General features: G+C 41.7%; 1 protein-coding gene across 1 annotated transcript in view; it reads right to left on the bottom strand.

Annotated features, from left to right (window-relative positions):
• Positions 1-523: 523 nt before the first annotated feature.
• znf385d (zinc finger protein 385D) overlaps positions 524-27,426 on the bottom strand; it is a gene marked incomplete at both ends in the record, with an annotated part of 93,242 nt that continues 66,339 nt past the window's right edge. The window contains 4 exons of the mRNA XM_083989140.1: positions 524-775; positions 10,402-10,503; positions 15,007-15,188; positions 23,205-23,576. Of these exons, the coding sequence (XP_083845266.1) occupies positions 524-775; positions 10,402-10,503; positions 15,007-15,188; positions 23,205-23,576 (908 nt within the window). The remainder of the gene's footprint in view (positions 776-10,401; positions 10,504-15,006; positions 15,189-23,204; positions 23,577-27,426) is intronic.

Here is a 27,426-nt window from a genome sequence, read left to right as displayed (position 1 = left end):
TTTAAATTATGAGCGACAGTAATCCTCCACTAAAGCAATGATCTTAGTGCCACGCTGTATCTTTACAAAAAGCACATCCCTACCGTAGGTTTTAGCTCAAACTGTGCCTCACATCATGAAATAATGACACTGCATAGTTCAAGGGGGGTTAGTCTTATACATTATTGCGGTACAATGTAGGTCCAAGTCTGGGGGGACTGGGTGTGAGCCGTGGGCTGCAGGATGGCACAGAAAGCGTGTACAGTCCAGGTTTTCAGTGGGATTAGAGAAATAAATCCAACACGGGGAGAGCGGCCGCCGCTCTGTCGTCGTCCAGTTTAGCTTTAAATGCAGGATAATCCATACGGGGACAGGTGAGAGGTTTGATCTCGGTGTGAAGATGATCAGTATCCTGGATGCATAGAAGGAGTGCAGGTTAACTGACACGACTCCTTGGCCTGGTCTGGGTGATGCACATGGTTTGCTCCTTGATGGGGGTGGGTGGGCAGGGGGCGGGGTGGCTCCGCCCAGGTCACACAACAGGTCAGTAAGGGGCAAATAGGACCTGTGGGTGGGAGGTCCTGACAGGCCCTGGGGCCGGGCGGAGCAGTGCAGCAGAGAGACTCTGTGTCTGGAAGAGGGCGGGGGTGGGGGCGTGGCTAGTGGCGTGGTTCGTGCGGTGTGCGAAGGAGTTGTTGATGGCGGCGGCGGCGGCTGCTGCCACTGCTGCCAGGTGAGCAGGGATGATCTGGGTCAGAGTCTGGCACTGACGCTCCTTACCCAGGGTCAGCTTGATCTGGAAAATGAGACAAAACAGACTTAATACAATCTGTACACTCAGAGTATTTTAATTTTCATGCGCTCATGGCTGAGAACTTTAAACTTCATCTGTTTTCTTTTCTTCTACCTTTTTCTTCTTCTTTGCTCTTGCTTTTAACTCTGTTTAATGTTACACATTTTTTTAATTAAAAAAATGTTTTTGGTAACACTTTATTTGATGCCTATCTCTATAACGCATTATAACCATACTTATAATGAGTTATAATGCAGTTATAGCACTGTATAACTATATTTATAAACACTCATTAATGATCATAATGCTTTATAACAATAACCATAACACACTATAAAGCATTTTATCATGACTTATAAGATCAGGTATTATAATTGTTAGTAACTTGCTGACAATGCCCACATTGATTGAAATTGTGGAGAAAATCCTTTTTATCCAAATTCAGAAGTATTTCGAAGAAAATAGTATCAATTCTGAGCATCAACATGCCTATAAAACAGGCTATTCGACCTGCTCAGCCTTAACATCTCTTACGGATCATTGGTTAAAAAGTATTGACGAGAAATTAATTGTAGGTGCAGTGCTGTTGGATTTTAGCGCAGCTTTTGACATTATAGATCATGAGTTGTTACTCAGAAAGCTGTCTGCTTACAAGTTAAATGATTCAGCTCTCAAATTATTGAAAAGTTATCTGTCTAATCGACAGCAATGTGTGATGTTTAATGGCACCCTCTCAAGTACTGCAACGCTGAATAGTGGGGTCCCACAGGGGAGCAGCCTTGGGCCGCTACTATACTCTATATTTGTTAATGACTTGCCATATGTATTAAAGCATGCAGGTGCAGTAATTTATGCGGATGACACGACATTGCATGTCTCTGCAGATAACATAACATCAGTGAAAAAGTTACTTCAACATGAATTATTGCTAGCCTCAGAGTGGGTTTTGGAGAATAAGTTAAAGCTGAATGTCTTGAAAACAAAGTGTATAGTTATTGGCTCTAATCATGCACTGAGGTCTGAACCTAAACTGTGTCTTTCTATGCAAGGCATTGCTATAGAACAGGTAAAAGAAGCCAAACTGTTGGGAGTAACAGTGGATGAAACTTTGTCTTGGTCAAATCATATCAATAATATAGTGTCTAAAATGAGTTACAATATCTCTAATATTAGAAGAATCACCTACCTGCTGAATGAATCAACTGTCAAACTATTAATTAATTCCTTAGTTCTGTCGCATCTGAATTACTGCCCAACAGTTTGGTCCAGTGCCTCAAAGAAAGACCTTTTTAAACTGCAGTTAACTCAAAACAGGGCAGCACGCCTTGCTCTGCGGTGCTCTATCAGAGAAAGTGTCATGAGTATGCACAAAAGTCTCACATGGATGCTGGTGGAGGAGAGACTGGCTTATAGTCTTATAATGTTTTTGAGAAAGACTTATACTTCACATAAACCTGTTTCTTTGTTTTTACAACTTCATCCGACAAATATGAAACATAGTTATAGCACTAGACAGGCCTCAGGAAACAACTTCACCTTGCCTTTACCTAGAACCAATGCACTCAAAAGGTCAGTTATGTATAGAGCTGTAGCTCACTGGAACAGTCTCCCCTCACACTTGATCACAACCACGGGAATGTCCAGTTTTAAAATGAAACTGAGAGAAGCTGTGTTTCGTCATAATATTATATTGCAATAGATTACTACTATATTAGGCAATCATGTCAAGTTGAATTCAAGCATGTTATTACACCTGTGTTGTACATTTATTTATGCTTTGGGTAATCTCATATGTATACTCTCCTATAATCATGTAAAAGAAAAAAAAAAAACTATATTACTCCTCTTGATCATGTCATGTCTATAATCATGTAACTATTTGATAATCATGTAATCATCCTCTTGATAGTGTTAACTTATTCACATTGTACTACTTAATATGCATTTTTATAATCTTGTTTAGGATAAATTATTTCATGTAATTTTATTTTATTTTATTTTTTTCTTTTCTTTTGTACAAACACTGTATTGTTGTGTTTGATTTAATGTGGACCCCAGGAAGAATAGTCTGCATCATTATGCAGACTAATGGGGATCCAAATAAAACAATAAACAATAAACAATTGATAATGCATTATAAATATAGTTATGTGTTATAATTGGCTTATAAACGTGTACAACTATCATGATAAACACTCATAAATTATCACAAGGCTTTATAACAATAAGCATAACACATTACAGAGCATTATAACTCTATTATAATACTTGACCTTATAAGTCATTATAAAATGCTCTATGATAGAGTTATGAAGTGCTATAACTGCATTATAATTCATTATAAGTATAGAGATCGGTGTCAAATAAAGTGTTATCAATTGTTTGTTTTTATGCTGTTCTTTTAAAATGTTTTGTCTTCATGTAAAGCACAATGAGTTGCCTTGGCATGAAATATATATTATATAAATAAAGATGCCTTGCCTTGCCTTAAGAATTAATGGAAACAAAACCACCAAAGGCTTGGTGTTTTCAACAAACACCTTTGTCATTTAACTGAGGAGGTTCAGCCGTCAGTGCAAAATCAAATAAATTATACAATTTATAAATAAATGAGGACTTAAATTAGGAACTACTGGAAGGAAATATTAATGCAAATTTGAGCTGACATTGACTCAGGGCTGCATCTGATGAACACTGTTATCATAAATTAATAACACATGTAGCTATTTTTAATTGTTTGGTCTTTAAAATGTCAGAAATATCAGCAAATAATGAAAACCACTCATCATCGGGCCAAGATGGCTTGTTTTAAGCCCAAAACAAAGAAAAAGAAACGAAGAATCTGGAACAAGTGAATTTTGGCAGTGAAATATTAACATTTTAGAACATTTTAGATTGCTGCCAGTTTCCAGGCTGAAAATACAAGCAGGACAATGATCTTACATACATTTTAAATACTAAATCCTTTATTTTGTATGTCATTTGGATTATATTTTCAGTGTGGGATTTGTAATGGTCTCACATGTACAGATCTGAATACTATTAAGATCAGTCAGATAGGCTAATACTTTTAGTAATGTAAGCCAGACATTAAGAGAAAAAAAAAAAAACAGATCATGATGAAAAATGTCAAAATTTTTGGGTTGGGTTGCACTTCCATAATAATACATGAAGGAATAAATATGTCTATATGAAAGGACACAAAATAAAGTGTGATGTAAAGCCAGTCTGCATAGAATGCAAGAACATTCCATGGGCTCATTATGACACTGACGGAATCCTGCATCACAACTGATCTAAGCCTGGTTAGATCATTCCGTTGGCATCTTTCAGGCGTTAAGCTGCTAGAGAAAGTGAGGTTTTTTGGGGGCATATTTTGTCCAGGACTGGGATTTCCAGTAATTCTAAGGTAAGTTACCAACAGAGCTGCACACCTGACACCTGTTATATATGAATATGTTGCAAACTTGTCTGCTTATATATTCTGATGTCACTGTCACTGCTGATAAGGAGAGGGGGTGGGAGTTTATAAGTTTTACTTCTTCTCACTCCTTTTTGAATATGTATTCTATATTTCATGTTTAAATGTTTTGTCTTATTCTCTTTTTTTTATTACTTTATTTTCATATTCGAAATAAACATTTCAATCAATCAATCAATTTTCTCCTCTGTCTCCAACCATTTTCCAGCCATGGCACGAAGAAGTCCTAGGCTGTTAGAGGCGGGGTATTATAGACAGGACGGGACTCCAACTGTTCCATACAGGGAGACATTACACAAGTAAGTTATAGTAGTGTTTGTGTGCACCGTTTTCTGTATGGAATCAAACTGGGTGTGTGTACACCACACTCAAAATCTTATACATTGTCTTTTTAGCGTTTTTAGGAAACGATGCTATCACCCCATTTGGCATGATGCAAGGGAATATGTAGAGAACACACACACCACAGAGACAAAGACACCAATCACTGCACCACACGTGACAACGACTGACAGTAACAACAGTAAGTACTGCACCACCTTTCCCCTGTTATCAAGGCAGTTTATATTTTATATCATTGTTACCAATCTCTAACCAGCCTGTTTGTCTCAGCACGCAGATTTTCCACGACTTCTCTAGGACTTCTTCTTTTCTGCTTCCTTTTATTTATTGGTGAGTGCTACAATTCAACATTTTCAGTGCTTGAGTAAAACCAAGAACTCAGAGGTTCATTGTTAATAAACATAAAATATCTCAACCTTCCTGTTTTGTATCCATCAGGACTGACAATTACATACATTCAACTTAGAGCCGCCCAGCATCACATTAACACACTTAAGCTGCTGGCGTACCAGTAAGTAGTCTTTACCATCTTCATTTGAGTTATTCAGTCACGTACATGTGATTCATGACGGAGCTGCTTTGGTTTCTAACATGTGTCCCCTTGATTGTGTCTGCAGGTGCCAGGATACAGTAGGATTTTTACACGGACGGGTTTTGTTCCTTCAATATGTAATAATATTTAAATCAGTAGGGGATGTATTCTTGCCCTGGATGTAATCGTCCACATCCCTACACCTGGCTCTACAGCTCCAGGGTTCATGGGAATCTCCCCACCTTCCTGCACATCACCGTAACTTAGAGAAGTCTACTAAAGAGACAGTAGGGGACTTTACTATATTTTGCTCCCTTCTTCTTCTCTTCCTAACCTCTTCTCCTCCTTCCTAATCGTTTCCTCTTCCTCTCTTTGCCCTTTTTCCTTCCTTCTCTATTCTCCTCTTTGCTGCTAATCTCTCACACTTTTTCTCTTTTCTTTTAACGCTCTCTTGTTCCTCTTGTCTCTTCCTTTCTCTCCTTTCCTATTCATCTCTTTGCCGTTTTTTCTTCCTCCTCTATTCTCCTCTTTGCATCTCCTAGTCTCTCACACTCCTTCTCTTCTCTCTTAACGCTCTCTTGCTCCTCTTGTATCTTCCTTTTGAAAAATTTCCTCTTCCTCTTCTTTTTCAATCCTTTTTCTCTCATTATCTCACTAAATATTGGGATTTATTTAGATTTTTTTCTTTTAGGTAGGTATTTTCAGGGCCCATATTTATCAAGCAATTGTGACTCTCTCTTATTGTGCAGAAGGTGGGGTTGGTTTGGGTGGGATTGGGTGGGGTTGGGACTATCAAGGCCGTAATTAGGCATCCCCCCCCAAAATTCAAATATGCTCAAAATGTCTCCCCCAATATATAGCTAGCTGATTAAAAAAGAAAAAAGTATCCCATGTGTTAGCAAATTTACCGTACTTTCCGGACTATAGAGCGCACCTGAATATAAGCCGCACCAGCTAAATTTTAAAAGAAAATACATAGGCCGCACTTGAATATAAGCCGCAGGTTTTCATGTTGTAACATGAGATATTTACACAGAAAGACAGTAAAGAACTGTGCAAGTCTGCTCGCTTTTCCGCTGTTTTGGTTACCCTCTCAGCCATGTGCATTTGTTTACAACGAAGCCGGCGAAAAAGCAATAAATGGAGCGGTGGATAACCTTATATAACATATATGATGTTATGGCGTGTGTTTGTGTAGTCTTAACCATCACGAACAAAAGATTACGGGTTACAGAGCGCGTTTGTGTTGCGGTGTGCAGAGACGAGAGCTGGGACAGCGGGGCGGGGAAAAAAAGTAGCGGCAATAGTCCGGAAAGTACGGTATACAGTATACTGTATATAAAGAGAGAGATTTGGTCCGCCCCAATGTTGACTCTATGGCCTTGGGGGCTATTGGTGTAGGTTATGCTTGATAAATATGGGTCCTGATGGTAAACCAGCCTCAAAACACAAAGCATTGTGGTTTTGAGGCTGGTTTACTTTCTTTTTGGCAGCACGGTGACTCAGGGGTTTCACACTTCTGTTGTGACTGTGCTGCCTGGGTTTTCCCCGGGAGTTCTCCGGTTTCACCCACACAACTGCTAGTTGGCAGAAAAAAATTGGCTTAAAAAATAAAAAAAATGTAATTGGAAATTGTGCTTTCTGTGTGTTTTGTTTCTTAACAAATGCATTTATCATTTATCCATCTTGTTCATGAAGTGTAAATTTGTCATGAAGGCATCGAGGTTCAGAACACAACAGCTATAAGTCTCCCTACAGGTTCTGTCTTACAATATTAACATTAATGAAGTAATAGTTATTTAAAGCCCTGCTTTCATATTGTTATCATTGATTATTAATTTTAGATTCATTACTGTAATAGATGTGTTTTTTAGCCAATAAATAAATACATAAGTAAAGCAATTAATATGCATCAACCTAATCACAGGGTAACAGATTTGAGATACAGCAGCACAGCTGTCAGTTAAATATCTGAATGGTTGTAAAAGCAGAAAGTTAGCTGAGACTGTTCAATATTGTTTTTTCCATTGTTTTTGCACATAAAGGTAAGAGTAAGAAGATTTACAGTAACAGAACATAATTGTGTTACATAGCTCAATAATATGATTTGGAACAATAAATTAAGGATACAACTGTATATCACCGCTTTTCAAAGAGAAAAATTCTGCATATTCTGCTTATTATCTAAAATGCTGAAAACAAAAACATATGCAGCAATACACGCTCTTTTAAAACAACAGCTCCTGTTTATTTATGAGAGCGAGCCTCTTCTCCAAGCTGACAGTGTGTGGAGTCAGTGGGTTAAACCATGGATGGAGACAAACAAGCATGAGGGAGAGACACCACAGACTAATGATTGTTTATGTGAAGCCATTTTTGAGTTAAGTCACTTCTCTGTGTGTGAGACAGTTTGGACCCGTTAGTGGTCAGTTAGTTTGTTTTTTCGACATGGGGTGAGTTAGCTTTGTTATAGTAGCTGCAGTGCCGCCGTCTTTGGAGAGACGACCGCATTCTTCACCTGTGCGGACCAGAGCAGAGACGCTGTGGTCGTCATGGAGAACTCATGGAGGACGCTGAGGACAGCCTACTGTTCCCGAAGTTGATGTATTCTGTTTAAGGTAATTGCAAATATCTAGCTATATTTATATATATATATCTAACTTGAATAAAAATGCAATTTGTAGATTAAAAACTTGGGCTCTGGGGCATTGTTTATATCCTGTGACATTTTACAGACTTCACACATAATTAATTAATGGTTTTAAAAAAAACAGATTAATGGGCTCTATGCACAACTCCACTCTATGCACAGCTCCTTTGTTTCCTGTCTTACATTATTGGACAAACTGATTAATCCAGGTGCGTCTGACCATTGTGACTACTCAGACACACCTGGATTAATCAGTTTGTCCAATAATGTAAGACAGGAAACAAAGGAGCTACCTTAAATTCAGGAAGTAGTGGAGCTGTGCATAAAGCCCATTGCAACGGTCCTATATAAGTCTGTGTGCGTCACTTCTAAACTCATTTCCCTGTTTCCCTGTTTTTACTAACATGTGTTATTTTTTTGACTCTTACTTACTCTTCATAGTTTTTATTTGAATGTCTCATTCATTTTTACTGATCGGTCATTGGTTTGATTATTTTATTTTCTTATAGTTTTTAATTCATAGGGATCATTTATGTGTATTTTTCCTCATCACATTACATTTCTCATAGTCAGCGTGGCTTTTGTGGTATTTCTCTGTCGACACAGCCTGTTTCATTGTCCAGATTTTTCAAAAAAACCTACCAGCGACAAAGTCTAAAGTCACAAACTGTGTTTTAAGTGGTTCATTTTTAATGACGGGGAGCGTGGATGGACAGACGCTGTGGTGGCTGAGGACACTGCTGCTGCTGCTGCACACAGCTGAGAGCAGTAAGCCTAACGAGCAGCCAACAGGTGCCAGAAATCAGCTGCTAATTGCTGAAACTGCTCCAAGTCATCTGCAACTCACCAGAGATTCTCCAGGAAAAACAATGGACACGACAACCCCTTCAAATCTACAATTATTCATCAGCAATATAATCAGCGTCTCTGCAGTTTAACCATTCATTTGTTTTTTTGCTCTCTGTTAATGTCTTAAAAAATCAAACTTACTCCTTTTATAGCTGATGTTCAACCCAGTCATGAGACACACAGAGGAGATTTGTATGCCTTAGCCTAAGCCAGGGCTGTCAAACTCATTTTAGTTCAGGGGCCACATAGGGCGCAATTTGATCTCAAGTACAATAGCATAATAACCTGTAAATAAGGAGAACTGTAAATATTCCCTTTGTTTTACTCCTTTTACAAAACGTGTTATGAGCAATCTGAAATTTCTTGAGAAAAATTCTTCAAATTTCAACAATATTATGCCTCTTCTGGCTTCTATGTGATTTTCACACTTGGCAAACTCACACCGTGGGCCAGATTGGACCCCCTGTGGGCCAGTTTTTGCCCGCAGGCCATATGTTTGACATCCCTGGCCTAAGCCTTTGAAGCGCATGAACAGTGAAGAGTGAATTTAGGTGAGTTTTACTGAGAAAGGGGAAAAAAAAGAGTAGTAAACAAATAAGCAGCAAAACACAAGGAAAGAAACAATAGAGTGATAGACAGACAGACAGACAGACAGACTCCCAACCTCCAACAACAGCCTAATAGGGTGAAAAGGTCACCAAAGTTATCTGGCTTAATCTTCTGTATCAGTAATGGAAAAGCTCCGGTCTCACAGCACCAGGCTGGCAGCCGCTGTCATGGGTTATCAATCACCGGCTCAGTCATCGTAACGCGATGGGAAGCATTCTTTACTCTCCGCTCATCAAAGAAGCTCCTCTCCGTTAACTCAGTCAATGATGGGTTTCAGAAAAAGTCATTTCCCCCACACTGGTAACCCCCGCGCGTCGCCGTGGCAAACAGTGGGTGTGATGAATGCCGTTTTCTCAGGGCTTCTGTGAGATGAAATGTGGGTTATCACCTCCTGTCTTTCCCCGCATCAAATCCACACGGCACCTTCATACCAACCCTACCAACCCTCTGTCATGTGATGTTCGGGGGGATAAAAAAAAACAACAACCAAAAAAAACAACCAGCTTTCAGCTCTGAAGAGCAAGAGGATCAGTGTTTGACAGAGAGAACCAGAAAGTTAAACAATTACCTCAGGAAAGTATGTTAAAGTTATTTCAGTGCACTTCTCTCTTTCTGCGGTTTGTCAGCTCGCCTGACACTAATCTGAACCGCCGCGGTGCAGAAGACCACACGCTGAGCTGCTCCGAAATAGTTAGAACTGACATTTTACAATCACCTCGAAAGTACTATTTGACCTGACTCTGCATTCTGGCTGCGGTGTGCTGGCTTCCCATCAGCCTTGATTCGTGCCGTTTTCGTCAATAAAATATCAACTTCTCGAGTTAAATCACAGCGTTCCCTGCCACACATATCTAATAAAAGCTTGGTAACAGGTGATCCACTTATGAGGGTTGACATCTTATTGAATTAGGTGCAGTGAAGGGGATGGAATGTGACTTTAAGAGCGCGCCCTGGCGCTTTGGAAGACGTATGTGGGATTTATTTTTTTTGCTAATAAACAATGAAACTTTGTGAAATATGTGCAAACAGCAACAGAAAACAAGACCTACTGGGTTTAAAGGTTAGGGTTGGGTCATGGTTTAATATGACTGTCTGTCTCCTAAGATGCTATCAGGACTGAGTCACTGTGATTGTTGTGATGATGAGTGAGGTGTGCGGTGACTCACCGGCTGCTTGGTCTGGCCTTTCTGCGGCTTGCTGTAGGGGCTGTATTTGGGTTTGGCCGGTTTACCCGCTGCTCGGTCTTTATGACGCCGGCTGCTGATGTGCTGCAAAATGGAGACAGAGATGGTTTGTGAGTCTCACTTTAGCTCCCAATGTGCAATCGAAAAGATAGAGACGATCGTTCCCCCATTTCTGCCGGAGTCTCATTTTTCACTGATCTTCGGAATACGGCCAGTACGAGGTTAGCTTGACTGTGACTACCAAGACAAGCCAGGAAAGTCAAGGCAGAAAAACAATATAGAGGAAGGCAGTAAAAGGTTCTTTCAGACAGTGAGCGGTTTCTGCCACCGCAGCTGTTGTTTCCAGCATAAACACAAGGACGTCCACGCTGCCGAGGTGGGCAGCAGCAGCAGCAGTGGCAGTGTCAGGGACAGGGAGAGACAGAGGCTGGCTGATGCTCTTGTGAATGCACAGACTCTATTTATGCATATGTTTTGTCAAAGAGCCATGGCTTTTAGTGAACTATGGCAATGGAGAGAAACAATGTAGATACTCGTACTGAAATTTCCTCCTGGGTAGCAAATAAAAATGTCAATACATAAAATGTATGACATAGGGAAGCTGTTTTTTTTCTTTAATTGTGCAACATTGATAGCCTAGAAATCTAGACGCACCCTAGCGGCAGCAAAAATATTTGCTCCGTAGGTGGGTCTAGAAACGAGCCATAGGAACTTTTTGAGTCTCGAACACCGATTGTGTTCACCAATCACAGCGCTCTATCTGTTTAGAGAGTCGTTGGGCGGGCTTAACACGATGACGACATACATTTTAATTGGCTTGTCAGGCTAACGGCATCCTGCTCTTTGCTCTGATTAGTCGTAGCGCTACCCTATTGCGTGCAGAGGCAGTTTGAAAGACAGCCTTCACCCCGCCCCCTGGATTGAGCCGAGGTCTACCGGTTGTTGCCAGACTATACATTTTAATGATATAGTCTGGCTTGTCAGGCTACAACATTGAATAAATTGAATAAAATATTTTATTTGAGGGGCGCCGTGTGGCTCAGTGGGTTGGGCGGGCTGTGTGAGGGCTGCAGTCCTTGCTGATGCCGACCCCGATTTGAGTCCCACAGCGGGTGGTCCTTTGCTGCATGTTGTTCCCCCCCCCCCCCCCCCCCCCCCCCTAATCTAATTTGATTAGATGGTGAAGTTCTTAGCTTTGCCAAAGTTTTTCCTGAGGATCACATCAACTCAAGGGCCAAAATCATTTGCTCACTCTCTGGAGGGCTTGAATGTGCAAATCTTTAGATTCTTGAGTTAAGACAAGGAGGCCAACAGAATGCATCCTGATTCATCCTCTGAGGACCATGAATAGTGGAAACAAAGTCATGATGTAGGATTTTATAGCATTTCTAACCCCAGTCTTATCTGGTCTTCTAAAAAAAAAAAAGTTAGCTGCCTGAAACCTAACAAAGACAATATGCAGTCACATTTAGAAAACAAGGGAATTTCATATGGTTGCCATTAAATTTGAGATCTTTTTCGATATGTTCCTTGCATATCCCTCCGACCCTCTGCAGCTGGTTTCGGAGCTGTCTTGAGGATTCCAACAAAAACACGTCAGGAGTCTCTAGTCTCTGAGGCAGTCTGGTTGAGGATCTGAGGGACTTCACCTGTTGACATTTTTAAAAGAAACCTCAAGATAAATGGTTGTATTCTGGCTCTCATTTAAGGTCCCCTGTGATTTATCACCAGAGTGTCAAAGTTTTTGACATTTACAGCTCTTAATCCAGCGTGTTTATTTATCTCCTAGAGGATTATTTAGTCAAGGGGAAAGCCTTTTGGACCTTTGAAGACTCAAATCCAGTTTTGTGACATCCTGTATTAGTTCTGGATGAGAGCCAGTGTGTGAAAATCTTTATTGTTGTTTTTTTTTGTTGAAATTTTGTTGAAATATGACCAGGTATGCGCTGTGATGCTTTATGGATGCTAGTCACTTCAGCCTCAGGCGCAATGCCATTTCAGGGGAGATAGCTTATCATGTGCTGAGGTGGGAACCTGACCAACAGGGAGGGAGGGTGAGGGACTAAAAATACACCACCTGTCTCAGGGTGAAAAAGGATTACAGCTTTAAAGGTTTCATTGTGACTGGAGCCCCCCTATGGTGAAAATGACTGCAGTTGTGCAGTGCAGACGACATTTACCAAAAGAAACATTGGGTTCCCATGTTAAATACAGTTTGTCATGCTGAGAATGGATACAAAATATAATTTGAAGCTCTGATATAAAAAACAAAACAAAAAAAAAACTTGATGGCTGGTGGCTATGAATAAGATTGTGAAATATTAGAAAGTGGAGTGACATATATGAAAATACTCTGTTACCCGGAGCCGATAAATAATTCAGCGTGAGCACACTCGGAGAACAAAAGGCATATTTTTGGCTGAGGCTAAATTTCACAACTTCTCACAGTGGATTTAACAATCACACTTTTCCTCTGGTCTCAAGCTGCAGCTGAAATTTGTCACGCTGGATTCTTTTCACAGAGGATCTCCGTTATTCAGAAGTACACGGTAAAAGTCCCCCCCATGAAAAATTCATACAAAGCCTGTCTATTCTCAGTGAGAACTCTCAAGGTTGGCTCAAACAAAACTGAGTGGTTTTCAGGTATTGTAGATGAAATTCCCCCCATGACAGAATGATCAGTAGCTACAAGGGAAAAAAAAAAGAAGATTTGTGGAGTTCCCCAAAGCTACAACGAAGATATGCATTCCTGGGTAGAGGCTTTCGCCAGGCCTCACTGAGTAAAATATCCCTCAGAGATCAGATTGTTGTCAGCTTTCCAAACTAACCTGGTCTCTGTAACGGCGTGTAAACGAGAAACACTTCTTCTTTATTCGTGGAGAGGGATTAGAAAACACTCAGTTAGCTTTATTTCTACTAGACGGAACTTGATTTCTTGTACTTTATATGCTTAACCAGATTTCTTGCAGCAGTGTATGTGCATGACAAAGACTTCAGAGAGGGAGAGCTTTGCTGTGACAGCAGCACGGCAGGATGAAAGAGAAGATCATTACCAGCAGTGGTGGATCTTTGTACCCACAGAAAAAAACACGTTAAGTCCAACAAAAAAGGGAAAAATCCGACACCACAGTAAACGACTATAAATAAGAGGGTTTTCAAAAATGAACAGTCGACTCTTTGTAAAATATTGAGATAGTGTCTCATCAAACTAAATCCTCTACACTACCCGCCGTCCTTGGTTCACAAATATGGTTGGAGGTAAGGCAGAAATCGTATTACCGAGCAGACAGGAGTTTAGAGCATGTAAATGTGTTTTCCTGCCTTCATCCTGATTTCTCCTGATAAACAGTGTTGTGAAGCACATAGAAATAACTGGGCCGAGCCAAAGACCTAAAAGCAAAATGATAAATAGAGAAAATTATTCTATGCTATTAATTAACTGTAGCAAAGTATTGTATTTGTAAACCCTTTCTTGGATGACTCATTGATTAGCATTGAGCAGACACTATGATAGTTCAGAGAGAGGTACCTATTGTTTCTAGACTTACAAAAACCAAAATCACATAGGGTTAGTAAAATACTGTACAATTAGAACAAAACCACAGCTTTATATCTGTATTGTCTAGGCCAGTGGTGTGCAAGCTGCTGGTAGGGGGTGAGTGAGAGAAGGGTAATGGCAGCACTATGGTGTTACTGTATAGCTACTTTACTAATAAATAAATACCAGTGTAAATACTATAATTGAAGAAAATCATTTGTAAACAAAAACGTTTTAATAAATCATTATAATGAAAAAAAAAAAAAAAGGACCCAGAATGCACTTGACTTCCTGCCAGCGGCCTAAATATGCCTATGCATGTCGTTCTCATTTGTTCTTTGTGTGGTGGATTGTTGCAATTTGATTGAAATGACTGGTGTTATATATTGCTTTAATCGGTAGCCTGTAGGATGGTTAATTGTGGGCTTGCTCGGCAAGCATGCTGTTTGCTTTCACATTCTCCCCAGTCGCCACTTTTTCGATTTGAGAGTTCAATAGGTCTGTTATTGCACATTTTGTTGCGTGTGTGTGTTGATGCCTTAAATGTGGCTATAGATAGATCTTTTCTTTTAATGTGCCGGGCACTGAGGGTGTGTCAGCTAGGTCGGGAAGTACAGGGGTCACGTCCGAAGTAATTTGGGAACCACTGGTCTAAGCTACATTGACCAACAACTGATGTGGATGCAAGATTAAAATTTAAGCTTTTAGCACAATGCCATTGGCACATTTAACATCCTTTGAGGTTCTTGTTTCCAAGTGAATCATCAGGCCACATAAGGAGGCTCAGTTAGTGTCAGCTTGTTAGCTGATGCTAGCAAAATTGAGCACCTTACTGTTGTTTACCTGGTGTAAGATCAAACATCTATGCTTTAAAATGGTAATTGATAAGTCAGACACAATTATATGGAACTAAATGGACACAACTTCACTTAGCCTAGTAATTAACTCAATGTTAGCTCGTGTTGCACCATTTCAACATACGTGCATAAAGGTTTTTTCTTCCTGTTGTCATGTGTGGTGAAACGTGTTTCAGTTTCTCTCCCTCTCACCTGTTTTAGCTGAGTCTCTGAGTTGACGTGCACATCACATGTCTCACAGTAAAACGTTTTGTTCTGCAGGCCCGTTGCTGATTTGGTGATTGGAGCCAGTTTGCTTTTGACTCCCGGCCGGGGAAAAGACTTGATGGAGCCCACGCCGCTCCTGGCCTCAAGCATCGTCTTGTGCTTGGTACCTGCGGGTCCAGAAAAAGACTGTTAGTATCGCTAGTGTGAAAACGTAGGCCACACATACTGCTTGAGGGAAAGCGAGATTAGAGCCCAGAGGCTTTTCTGCCCTGGGAAATGTAAGAAATTGTCCAAACAAAACAATCCTGATCACATAGCATGTTAAACTGGTGCATTTGTCTTGAGTTGTGTCATGTCTGGAGTGAAGGACTGGGAATTAACAACCCCAGACTTTTGACTCAGACCAGTGAAAACAATCCCCAACCCTCCTGATACAGCCATGAAACGTCAGGGGAAATAAACAATATCGTATAACAGGACAAATACAACAAATAGGCTTAAAAAGCTACAAATAATTCATGATGCAATTGCATGGAAAAATAACCACTACTACCAGGCTCTCAAGGATGGAACCAGTGACCCATACTGGTATATTAATGAGCCAGTTATAGCACAGTCAGCTGTCAGCACCACAGGTCTCACAGTAGGTTTCTGCAGCTCACTCCCCGGGCCAGTCGTCACTCGCCGCCTGATACTTTGCCTTTTGTGAATTTCGAAGCTATCCCACAGATGGATTATTTGGCGTCGACTTTAAAAACTTTAACACTGTCTCTAATGAAGATTTAAAAAACACACACTGCCCTGCGGGGGACTACGCCACCCTGGATCTAGTGACTTTCAGATGACCGGTCTGTATTCTCTGGGCTGGAGCGTTATGTTATCACCCACAGCAAACACTAACTGTAAAGAAACCTGTGGTTATGGTGTTATAAGTTATGTTGTGCAAGTTCACACATTTCTAGAGAAAACTTGAGGTTCAGATCATGAAGGTTATAATGAACTCCATTCATGAAGTCCATTCATGGTTCACAATCTCATCAGCTCACAGTATGAAATCACAGCTACTTCTCAAACTGCATGAATTCCTGTTTACTTCTACAGAGCCAGAGAAAGAGATGGCTTTGTGAGTTAATGTTTTGTGCACTGTGGAGGAGGAACTCTGCAGCTCTTTGTTCATGGTCTGAGCGTTTCTTGATCATTTTTTGTGATCGTCATCCACTCGCAGATATTTAGTGATGGACTGGTGGATGTTTCAACTCAATGTGTCGTTTCAAATTCGTTTGTAATGTGACTTCACACATGGGGCCCTAGTTTCGTTGACCGAGCGAAGTCTAAGTGCAGCGCAGCTTCGCCACGCCAACGGGGCTGGACCAGGTCCATTTCGCAAGATTCGTGGGCCGCGCAGTCAGACTTAGACCAGCGTAAACCCTCCCCTCGTCCCTCCCACCGGCGCAAACGGCGAAGAGGGAGGAGAGAGGGCGGGAGGGAGACAGAAGGAGGAGAGAAAGGCGTGGAGTGGGTTTGACACAGCCGAGTCAGATCTTCACCAATCAAAGGAGCTCCTCTCCTCACCTTTAACTGCGCGGAGGGTGATGCGCGCTGCAAGTTTGTCATTTTATACTTGGACTGGACGGAGGAGACAGCGACGCCAGAGGCCGAACCTCTCCCCGGAGGAAACAGCTGTTTCCCCGGAGGTCCGAGCTCAGAGTGACCAACAATGAGTTTACTAATAATAATACAAATATCCTTAATCAGGTTTGATCTGATACACTGAGAACCCCTGCCCAATGAAAGAAACAACAACTAATAAACTAATAAAGAAACTCACATTTATTCAAACCCTGTAAGCAAGATGAGAGGTATAATACAACATAAACAAACACCATGCGTAACGGATAAAATCAGCGTAAAGGACGCTCTCTCTCTCTCTCTCTCTCTCTCTCTCTGTCCTCCTCTCTCTCTCTCTCTCTGTCCTCCTCTCTCTCTCTCTCTCTCTGTCCGTCTCTTTTTTTCTCTTTTTTTTCTGTGATAGAGATGCTGAGTATACGGCTATATACTGACTATCTGATACCGAGGCTGTTGTGGTGGACTAAGAGAGATGAAGATTTGTGTTTTGTTTTTCATTACGGCTGCCTGATGTGCTAATGAATTAATAAGTAAATAAATAAATAAAGCGATCATCACAAGGGCAGAGTGGTATCTCAACACGGCAGCGACATGCAGTCATCCACCCTCAGTCCTGCTATTGGGACATCCACAGCTGCTTTTCAGTGCCAGTTCGTCCCTGCTGTGTTAATTCAGGTGGAGTTTCCTTTACGCGCCGACAGCCTTTGATCTCTGCTTTGATCTGACGTCAGATGTGACGGGACAATCTATATAGATATAAATTCATGTGTTGATTCCATTAGTTGCATTAAATAGTGGTTATTGTGGATATTTATTGCATTGAAATGTGTCTGGAACTGTGGAGATCTGCCTGTGAGGTCTTGGTGACGTGTGTGCACTGCAGGTCAGTCAGCCAAACTTCCACTGCACCTGCTGCGCTTCGCCCTGCGCTGAGAGTAGACCTGGTTGGAGGTGGCGAGCTTTCAGCGCAACCTCGGCGAGACATTTTCCCACGAAACTTCCACTGCACCAAGCTGAATCTGTGACGCCTCCCCCTGCTGCGCGGCCACGCCTATCTCAGCGCAGCGCGATCTACAAATCTCCCAATCTGACTTTGCGCTCGGCTGCGCTGGTCGAAACTTGCATTAGACCGGCTGCGCTACCTTGCGCCACCTGCGCTGCGCCAGCAAACTAGGGCCCATGGGGTCAACTGGACTACGCACAGACGTAGCTTACGGACGGCCATCTTGCTTTGGTCCACTGGCTGCAGTAAGGTGGGTGATCCCGTCATCTGCACTAAAAACCTACATATTTTGATATTATATAAATTAACTTTTTTGATCACCAGCCAATGTCCACTAGCCATTTTTTTCATTGAAAATAAGACAGATTATGAGTGTCACTGAACGCATTTGATAATTTTTTTTTCCTGTCCTCAATATCCTCCTTTCTGACCCCCTCTTCTCACTAGGCTTCTCTTCTCATGGTTTGTCCCAACCATCGCCACATGTTTTAAGTTCTTTTCTTTTAAATTTGTTCTGCTCGGCTCGTCTCTTCATCACAGTATTCCTCGTCTACCCAGGCAAACGCTGTGCGGCACAGTGTGAAGTAAGTCCACAGCCAATGAGCGTATGATAGGCTACGTCATAGCGCAGTGTTCATGGGAAATGAACAGAGGGACAGAGCTTTAGGGAGAATGGCTCTGAACGATAGGCTATACACTACAGTTACCTCTTTTTATTGATACGCGCCAAAGTGAATTTTAACCCACATTTGGCAGGTTGGCGGGTGTTCATTTAGAGCCCTGTATATAGCTATTAATTTAACTATTTGCATAATGTTACTACTAGGGCTGCCCCCAAATAGTCGACCAAGCACTGGTCGACCAAAAAATCATTAGCCGACCAAAATTTCATTGGTCGATTGGTCGCAGGAAAAAAAAAAAAAACATTTGGAGCCGTGTCTTGTCAAAATTAAGCCAACATCAATGACTGAACTGTATAGGAAAGGTTATGGGGCTTTTATTTTGAAGGGCCAGATTCAGGAAGTGACGTGACACTTTTTTTTTTTTTTTTTACACGGCAGTCTCTCTCTCGTATCACCGCTGTTTTCAACCTTAGCGGGTGCTGTCTGAGCCCCGGTCCCGTCCCACAGCGCTCACCGGCGGCCAGTCTCAGTGTCACGGAGCAGAGACATGATAGTCCCCGCTGCAGTCAGAGACCCGCACCCATAGACACATGTCTATGCCCGCACCGCTCCACGCCGCGGACCTCCACCCCCGCACCCCCGTCACACAGCCTGAGCTGAGTAACTTTTTACCCTCCTCATCTACTGTGTATATTGGTGATAAACGGGCATTCTGCCGGTAATAACGGTGAAACCCGACCGGCTTGTTGTTGAATCTCGGACCCAACACGGCCGGAGTCACGAGCATTAATTAATTCTCAACCTGACCGCGGGCAAAAAAAAAAAAAAAATTATAAAAAAAAAAATAATAATTTTTTTTTTTTTTTTTCCCTCAAGGGGGGGGGGGGTCGATTAGTCGACTAATCGCCATAAGTGACGACTACTGGTCGACCAACAAAATCTTTGGTCGGGGGCAGCCCTAGTTACTACAAAGTTAATTTCATAGAAAAGTACACGATGAAAATTATTTGTAATTTTAAGTATGCAGTATCATGACTGCATTTCTGATGTTCATAAATCACCAAACCGTTTGAAAACTTAGCAACTTATTTTAGTAGAACATGCACCATACAGCTGGTGCCATGTGGGGACGCCGTGTCATTGGGCAGCAGTGTTGGGTCATGCCCTATAGCCACCTTCTGGAGTGTGAGCTTTGTTCACTCTCAGCTGACCAAACATCACTGATGAAACACACTTCCAGTTCATCATTTCCCAAGAAATAAGCACATCATGCACAACAGTGATTCACTCTTGGACATCACACATGCCAACTGTGTAACACTATGTTTAAGGTCAGATACCAATGGAAGGAAGACCTGCTAAAGAGCTTCTTTCCTTCAACACATTTGCACAAGTAACACCACAGCAGCTTGTTGTCTGGATGATACTGTTGGTCCGTCTCCTCTGACTCTGCTCTCTTGCTCAGTCTTGCAGTAAGTAGTAGTAGTAGCTCAGACTGAACACACTCATGGCTCAGTGTATCGTGTGTATGCGTAAACAACGTGTTGGAAATTTGTCAAACTAAGTGATTCAGAATATAATCTTTAGTTTTGAACCAATGGCGTAGCCACGGGTGTGCCAGGGTGTTCCAGTGCCACCCACAGAGGCAGCTGGCACACCCAAAAATTTGATGCCTTTTTGTTTTTGTTATAGTCTTACTGACATGTTATCGATTAGTCAATCAATTTGTAAAAATTGCCGTCAGGCAATAGGTTGCGACACCTGCACCTGGCAACCTACTGACTTGTCTGGTTGCTCATGTTTGAAAAAGAGCCCACAGGGAAACTGGATTCTGATTAAATAATAGACGCGTTCAAGGCCAAGCCGCGCCGTCTTGCCCTTTAAATTGAGAGCTGCGCAGTGCGCACAGGTAAGCAGCGATATCGTTGTCCTCTGCTGCTTTGCGATATAAAACCATCAGGCCAAGCTGTTACATAATCATATGTGATGAATGATAAGCCCAGTAGTTGTGTTCAGACGGTTAAATAGCTTTGTTGATGGGGCGCAGAGTGGCGCAGTGGGTTAAGCAGGCACCCCATGTATTGAGGCTATAGTCCTCGTGCAGCCAGCCCCGGGTTCGAATCCCGCATCGGACGGCCCTTTCCTGTGTGTCATTCTCCCTCTCTCTGCCTCCCCATTTCCTGTCTCTCTCGACTGTACTGTCAAATAAAGGCATGAAAAAGCCAAAAAATATACTTAAAAAAAAAAGAAGCTTTGTTGATCATGCAATCAAAAGTCCGTTAAGCGCCGTTACGCACGCAGCCTCTCTCCTCCGGTGCGCTCCTCTCCTCTCCTCTCCTCTCCTCCCTCTCCAGTACCTGGCTGCTCAGCTCTGGGACCGGGACTGAGAGACGTCACCACTGCCTTCACTCCGTCTGTGATCCCTCTGGTCAGGGTGTTTAGATCCGAGTGTGGCCTGAGTGTCCCACCCACATGTGTGAATGTTTAGACCTGCTGCAAACTACTGTTGACTATAAGAGCAGTTACTAAGCAGTATTTTACTCAGCGTTGCATATAGATTAGAAGATAAGTATGATCATATAGGCTTGCCAAAATGATGCGACTGTTAACCTGTTCACGCAGGCCCCCTAGTGGTTGGGACGCCGGCGTCCCAAATCAATAACACACGAACGGCGTCCTTAATATAACGAAAAGTAGGCATGCTGTAATGAAAACTCCACCACAGACCTTTTAAGGACACTTTCAGCAACAGGTAGAAAAAAAATGAAGTTTCTAGGTGCTACGGTTTTTTCACAGTCACTGAAAATGTCTCAAACAATATCAGACTACGGCAGCCCGCAAGCGACGTCACGTCAACAACGAAGGTGATTTTAACATATATGTACCATCTGTACACCTCTTCTTTCACCACCAAAAAATCGTTTTCTGTCATATAAACAAAAGCAAAGCACAAAAATGCAGTTTTTACCCCATCAAAGGTTTAAACCAGCCTGCTCACTCAACTCAAACAAACCCGGAAGTCATTTTCGAGTGCCGAAAAAGACGGACAATAATCAATAATAGACCCACTAAAACACTGAATAAAATTACAAGCTTACCCTTTTTTAAAAGCTGAACATGTGCTCGAAAATAATCCATTGATTGATTTTATCCATCGTGACCAGATATTCCACGGCGTTTTACGTAACTCCGCAGTTCTAATACTACTCGCATTCTCCGGCAGACTGCGCACCCGGTTTTGCGCATCTCTCGTCGCCTGTCAATCAAAGTCACGGGGGTGAAAACTTTTTGGTCCAATAGCAGAGACTCTAAGGTGTGACCTGATATATAATGATCCCTGATTGGGCAAAGCTTAAGCCTGCACCCAGCTGGTTCATGTGGTTCCCTCTCCCCCTAGTGTCAACATGTAAGCAATACAAGTCGACACAAAAAGTGTGTTTTTACTGCCCCAAGTTTAATTAAAAATAATAATAAAAGACAAAATGAACTATTTCAAATGTCCTTGTTAATTTAAGCCATCACTGATGGTTGTGGGATGTTTACTTCTGGAGTTTTAAAGGAAAATAACAATATAATACAGGCGAAAATAGGTAAATTCATGTTTGGATGGGTTTTGGACACTAAATATTCATCCCCAGAAATAAAATTTTCAAATGGCATTTTACTTATGTAACTGGTGTTCCTAAAACCCATCAAGTGTGTGATTGGCCCCAATAGGTTATCTGTTGGAAAAAAAAAAAAATCTCACTAAAATCTTGCAGTGTGCATTTTAGCCAAATTGGACAATTTTGGACAGGTTTTGCACACTGTACATCGCCAAGGGACACTGTTTGGAAAAACTCTATAGTGCCTCAGTAGTTTTACATATCAACCTAAAATTTGGTACACATGTGGACAGGGAGTGTGTGAACCATATATGTAAAATTCAACCTGTTTTATAATTAGGATTTTGATATATCACCTTTTCACCAAAAATTTCAAACTCGTTTTTTTTTTTTTTTTCAAAAAAAAATTGCAATTCCAGAAGCCCATTTTTTTATGGAATGACTCAATTCAATATTTTATACAGATGTAAAGGGACAAAGGTTGTCTTTCATTTAAGCCATAAACCATAGTTGTGGGATTAGTACTTCTGTGGCTATTAAGCTTTAATTGCAGTGATACAAAAACAGGCGGAAATTGCCAAAAATGGCCTCTGCATGAAGAGGTTAAGCCCAAGTTATTATGTGCAGTCTGTCTCTGATGCTAGTTAAAGGCCTAATGGCTTGTTCAGAGTGAATAACACATGGTTTGTTATTACTGATGAGAACGCACACAACGTGTGGATATGTTTTACTGTTAATAATGTTGGAATGGAGAGAGGTACATTCTTTTGAATGTTTGTGGAGGTGTAACGCTCAGTTTGTTGAAAATAAATTTGACACACCCAGTCTTTGCTGGTGCACACCCAATGTCTTTTTTCTGGCTACAACACTGTTTTGATCGCACAACACCTGATCAAAGCTGGATACAAGGCGCCTTTGAAACCAGTGACAAATCCTTCCTCCAAAAAATTTAAATGGGTGTTTTTCAGGACTGACAATGATTTATTAAGACAGCCAAAATAACTCAACTATGTTGACAAAGAACACTTCAACAGTGCTGCTGGGTGATTGTGTAGAGACTCTGCAGATAACAACCTCCTGCACAAAAAGCATTGACTCACAAAACCATTTCTGAACCGAAGCTGGTGGTATATTCTTCACGGAAATTGCACCACGCTGAATTGAATCATCATATTAAAGTCATGGTGTTTGATGACAACAACATCTGTACGAGCCCGGCGAGCAAACACGTCACCTCCACAGTACACACAGCTTCTCGCATCTCCTGTGCAAATATCAGTGTCAAAAATTATTACAAATACTCCACTGATGTTTACATTTGCTTACCACTGTTGTGAGCCTCCAGCTGCGATGCCGAATTGACCGCCACCTTGCAGAGCGAGCAGTATAAAAGACGCCGCGCTTTCTCCTCTTCTGTCTCTGCATCCGTCTCTGCCTCGGGTTCGGCCTCGGGCTCCAGGTCTGGTTCTGAGGGCTCGCTGGGCTTTGATTGCCCCTCTTCCCCTCCAGCAGCTGAGGTAGTCTCTGGGGCTGTGGCCGCCGTGCTGCTGGGGACTATCGGCGAGGCCGCGGGCGCCGGCATCGGCATCGGCATCGGCATCGGCATCGGCGTCGCCATTGGCATTGTAGGGGTTGCCAAGGGTTGTGCCGGTCTGAGCACAGGGGATAGCGATAGAGGTGCTGCACCGGGGATGCCATCTGTAGAGAGAAAGAAATCATTTGTTTTGAGTCACATGGCTTCACCCAGACCTGTGGTGTTGTGACAGGAGAGAAAACAATGGGGTTATGTGAGAATTGGGTTGAGTAAAGTCAGGTATTCTGTTCATTTCCACCCATTTATGCACGTGTTAGTGAACATTTACGTAAGTATAGAAGATAAAACAGTGGTGATGTGTTCAAGTAAAAGACATTTTATCAGAAGCAATGAGAAAATAGTTTGAGATTTTGACAGTTGCACAGTTGCATGAACAAATGTCAAACTTGGTCCTCTCTCCTTTTTTGTTTTGCAGCTCATTTCCATTATGTTCTGTCTGAACCGCTGCACATTTCTGTATTTGTTAGTGTTTTGTGGATTTGTGGCACTTGTTTAGGAAGTCGGCGCTACGTATCAATCGTCTGATGGATGGGAAAGACGAGCCGTGAGCTGTCAGCTCAGAAAGCGACAGCTCAAGTCACAACGACCTCAAACATGCAGAGTTGTTGTGGATAAACGACTCGACTGTGGCGCGGTGATTTTAAGTGAACAAGACATCTGTCACCAAACAGGGAGGCAATGTACAAAGATAACTTCTCCCAAAAAAAAAAAACCTGCCCCGATTGAGACAGGAAATGCCACAAACTGTGTTATCACCTGATGCATCACCAACCAGTAATGTATGCAGCGTGCAAGAGATCACAGCCTCCAACACAAGCAGTCATTACCATCTGCAAGCAGCGAGGCCCGAAGAAAAACACCCTGAAACTGAAGGAAATGATTCCTGCTTTTCTAGGGGGCTGTAAACATCCCACACTCTTATTTCTAAGGATTTATAAAGACAGAGAAAAACCATCGGTCATTCCTAAAACCTTTAAAAAAAAAAATCTCTATTTGCAGCTCATATCGATTTTTTTCTCCATTTACCACTAAGACTTGTTAAACTTAAAGGAAAATTTACTCTCAACAGAAACAGTGACTTGGATTATTTTGTGATCTGATACAACCGATAGGAGAGTCTCATGAATTGATGCCCTTTCAACAGCATGTTTTTCAGACCTTGGTTGTCAAGGTTACAGTAAAAAAGGTCATGATTTGGTAAGATTTAAGAGGCTGTGATTTGGGTGAAGACAAGTACGTTATAATATCTTGTTGGTCATTTTTTTTGTTACAAAAATAACAATGTGCTAAACTTTGTTGAACTGCCACAACAGCCAAACACTGCTCTCCTATGTCATATTTCTGTTTCCTTGACTCCTGAATCCAACAAACTGCACCTCATGCGAACTTTGTCGCCACATCTTTATCTTTGCTGCTGATATGGCCACGAGATGTCGCATAACACTGAACGTAAATCTGGGTCATCAGTAGCTGCTGCACAGACGACCTATGGGCTGTAGTCTCAATTATATTGACTTACAAAAAAATATTATGAATAAATGAATGAATCATTTGTTTTAACAGCTAGCTTATAAATATCCTTTATATATCCAACACTATTCAAAAGTAAAAGATGACAACTGTGCTTTCCTTTATAATGTCAAAAATAAGAAGTTTTAATAATAAATATTTAAAAGGAGGATTGATTGTTACATTCACAACTTATTCTGTAAGTTAACCAAAAAGAAAAAAAAAGTTATAATCACTTTGTCACAATTACTTTTTATTGAGAAAACTGAGAAAAGACTGTGGTTCAGACTACACTGGAGAAAAGTAGTTCTGCTTCATATTTATGATGATAAAAAGCCACAAGGAGATAAATGATTATAAACCATCCTGTGCATGCACATATCAAACAATGCACTAATCTATAATATTGACATGGACAGCTCTGCAGAATCATCAGGACCTCTCATCCACTGTCAATATATGAAATCACATTAACATGTTACACAAATAGATGCTGTGCTTTCAAAGAACCATCTGATATTTCTAGGGGGGAAAAAAAATAAAAGACGGCGGTGGATCGATATATTTGACTAAAAAACAACACCGCACGTCGGTGTCTGGAATACAGAAGACTGCTGGCACATTTGCAAAAATGAAATTTTGCTTTGGCGGCACCACCTGATCGATGCCAATGCCTCTGAGTTCTCCGCACTCCAGTGTCACAAAATGAAGATCAGCCAGCCAGGAGAGCAAATCAATACTGAATTATGTCATGCTATTTTTGTGAGCCATTATATATGGTCCTTATTTACCCCAGCGGAGGAGGTGTTGCTGGCTGGCGCCACAGACCTGCCCGCAGTTATGTTGTCATGGAGTTCACTTTTGCCAAAGGTTAAAAAAGAATATGTGTGCGATTGAAGCAGCAGGTATGTTCCTTTTTAAGACCTGCACAGACAGAAGTTCAGACATCCCTTACTTTAGACATACTGTATTTCTCCAGAAGCTCTGTGAGATTCTTCTGTTTATTCAAGCTGAGGTATTGAATTGGTTCCTGGGGGATTTGAGGTTTATTTCACAGTTGCACTGACAGAAGCTAAATGCCTGAAATGTATGTAAATGTATGCACTGTGGGGAGTTTTTTTTTCTTTAGTATTTCAGTGTTTGTGAGCATCCAATCCATTAACCTTTGAAATGGCTTTGAGGCGCATTTCTACTTGTTGTAACACTCCCCTCTTACAGTCGACTGACTCCAACTATGAAATTTGCAGCACTTTTCGTGAAACTGGCTGCATGTTTTGAATGTATCTGTGGAGTAATGAACAGGAGCAGGTGGAAGATGAACGGAGCTCTTGCAGTCAGGTGAAGCCAGGAGGATTTGTTCTGACTATATGTGACAATATCATATGAAAAACAAAAGCCCTTTTCTTAACAGTTTTGAGCAAATGTGGTTGTAATGATGGTATTTTAAGGTGAAATTCAAATCTGCCAACCACAATGTCTGACTAATAAAGAGTTAGGAGAAACATAAGCACATTAGCACATTTGACACCTCAAAGAATTGTTTAAACAGACAGTGAGATGAATCAGCCTGCTAATGAACTGGTCACACTTGTACACTCATTGTACTAATGAGCCAAAACAGACACCACCCTATGACTCTATGTTTTTAGACTCTAAACCACCAAGTCCAATGTTTTTTGTTTTTTTTACACTCTGAAGACACTGCATCATGCCCAGCTGCCTTTTCTCTCCCAGCTGCAGTGGCAGTCGGTTGAACAAATTAGCCCGTATGTCCTTTTCTCGGGCCACATCTTCCTTCTCTTCATGAGATGTTGCCAGGCCACATGGGATATACAGTCCCTATATGGTTGTCCCATGGGGTCTGCTTTCACTTGGAAATGGCTGGAGGACCCTCTGCAGGGAGCTATCCTGATCACATGCTGGATCCTCCTCAGATGGCCCCGTCCAGTGTAACACCACCCCACCCCTCCTTTCAGACTTTTTCACCAAAAGCACGAGTTTGACATGGTGCATGGCTTTTGTTTCCAAGGAGCACGCCACGATGAACCCACAATGACCTCCACTCTCACAACATATTAATTCGGGTTTTAGCATTAGCAGGACATGGAGGTTTTGGTGGTGAGGGATGGAGAGTTCATTTTGTGTGTTCTATCACTCTAGTCTCAACAATTGTTACCAGAGTGAAACTCTCATGTGGCAGAAAAACTGAGAGCAAAGTGTAAACAATGGCAGAATCAAAGTCGTACTGTGATTGTTTAAATTTCTCTGTGGTTCTGGGTTCACCGCTTAGTGAAAACTATTTGCTCTTGCCTCATTCGCTGTCTTTAAGGGAGAATTGGGACATTACATCGAAAGCTTTGCCACGAAACTCGGCTCCTTCTTCACCGCAACAGCTGAGTGCAGAGTCTGCATTCCTGCACTGCCTGTCAGTGTCACACTCCATCT

This window comes from Trachurus trachurus (genome assembly GCF_905171665.1).
Source record: "Trachurus trachurus genome assembly, chromosome: 16".
Classification (NCBI taxonomy): Eukaryota; Metazoa; Chordata; class Actinopteri; order Carangiformes; family Carangidae; genus Trachurus; species Trachurus trachurus.
This window is presented reverse-complemented; position numbering and strand designations above follow the sequence as displayed.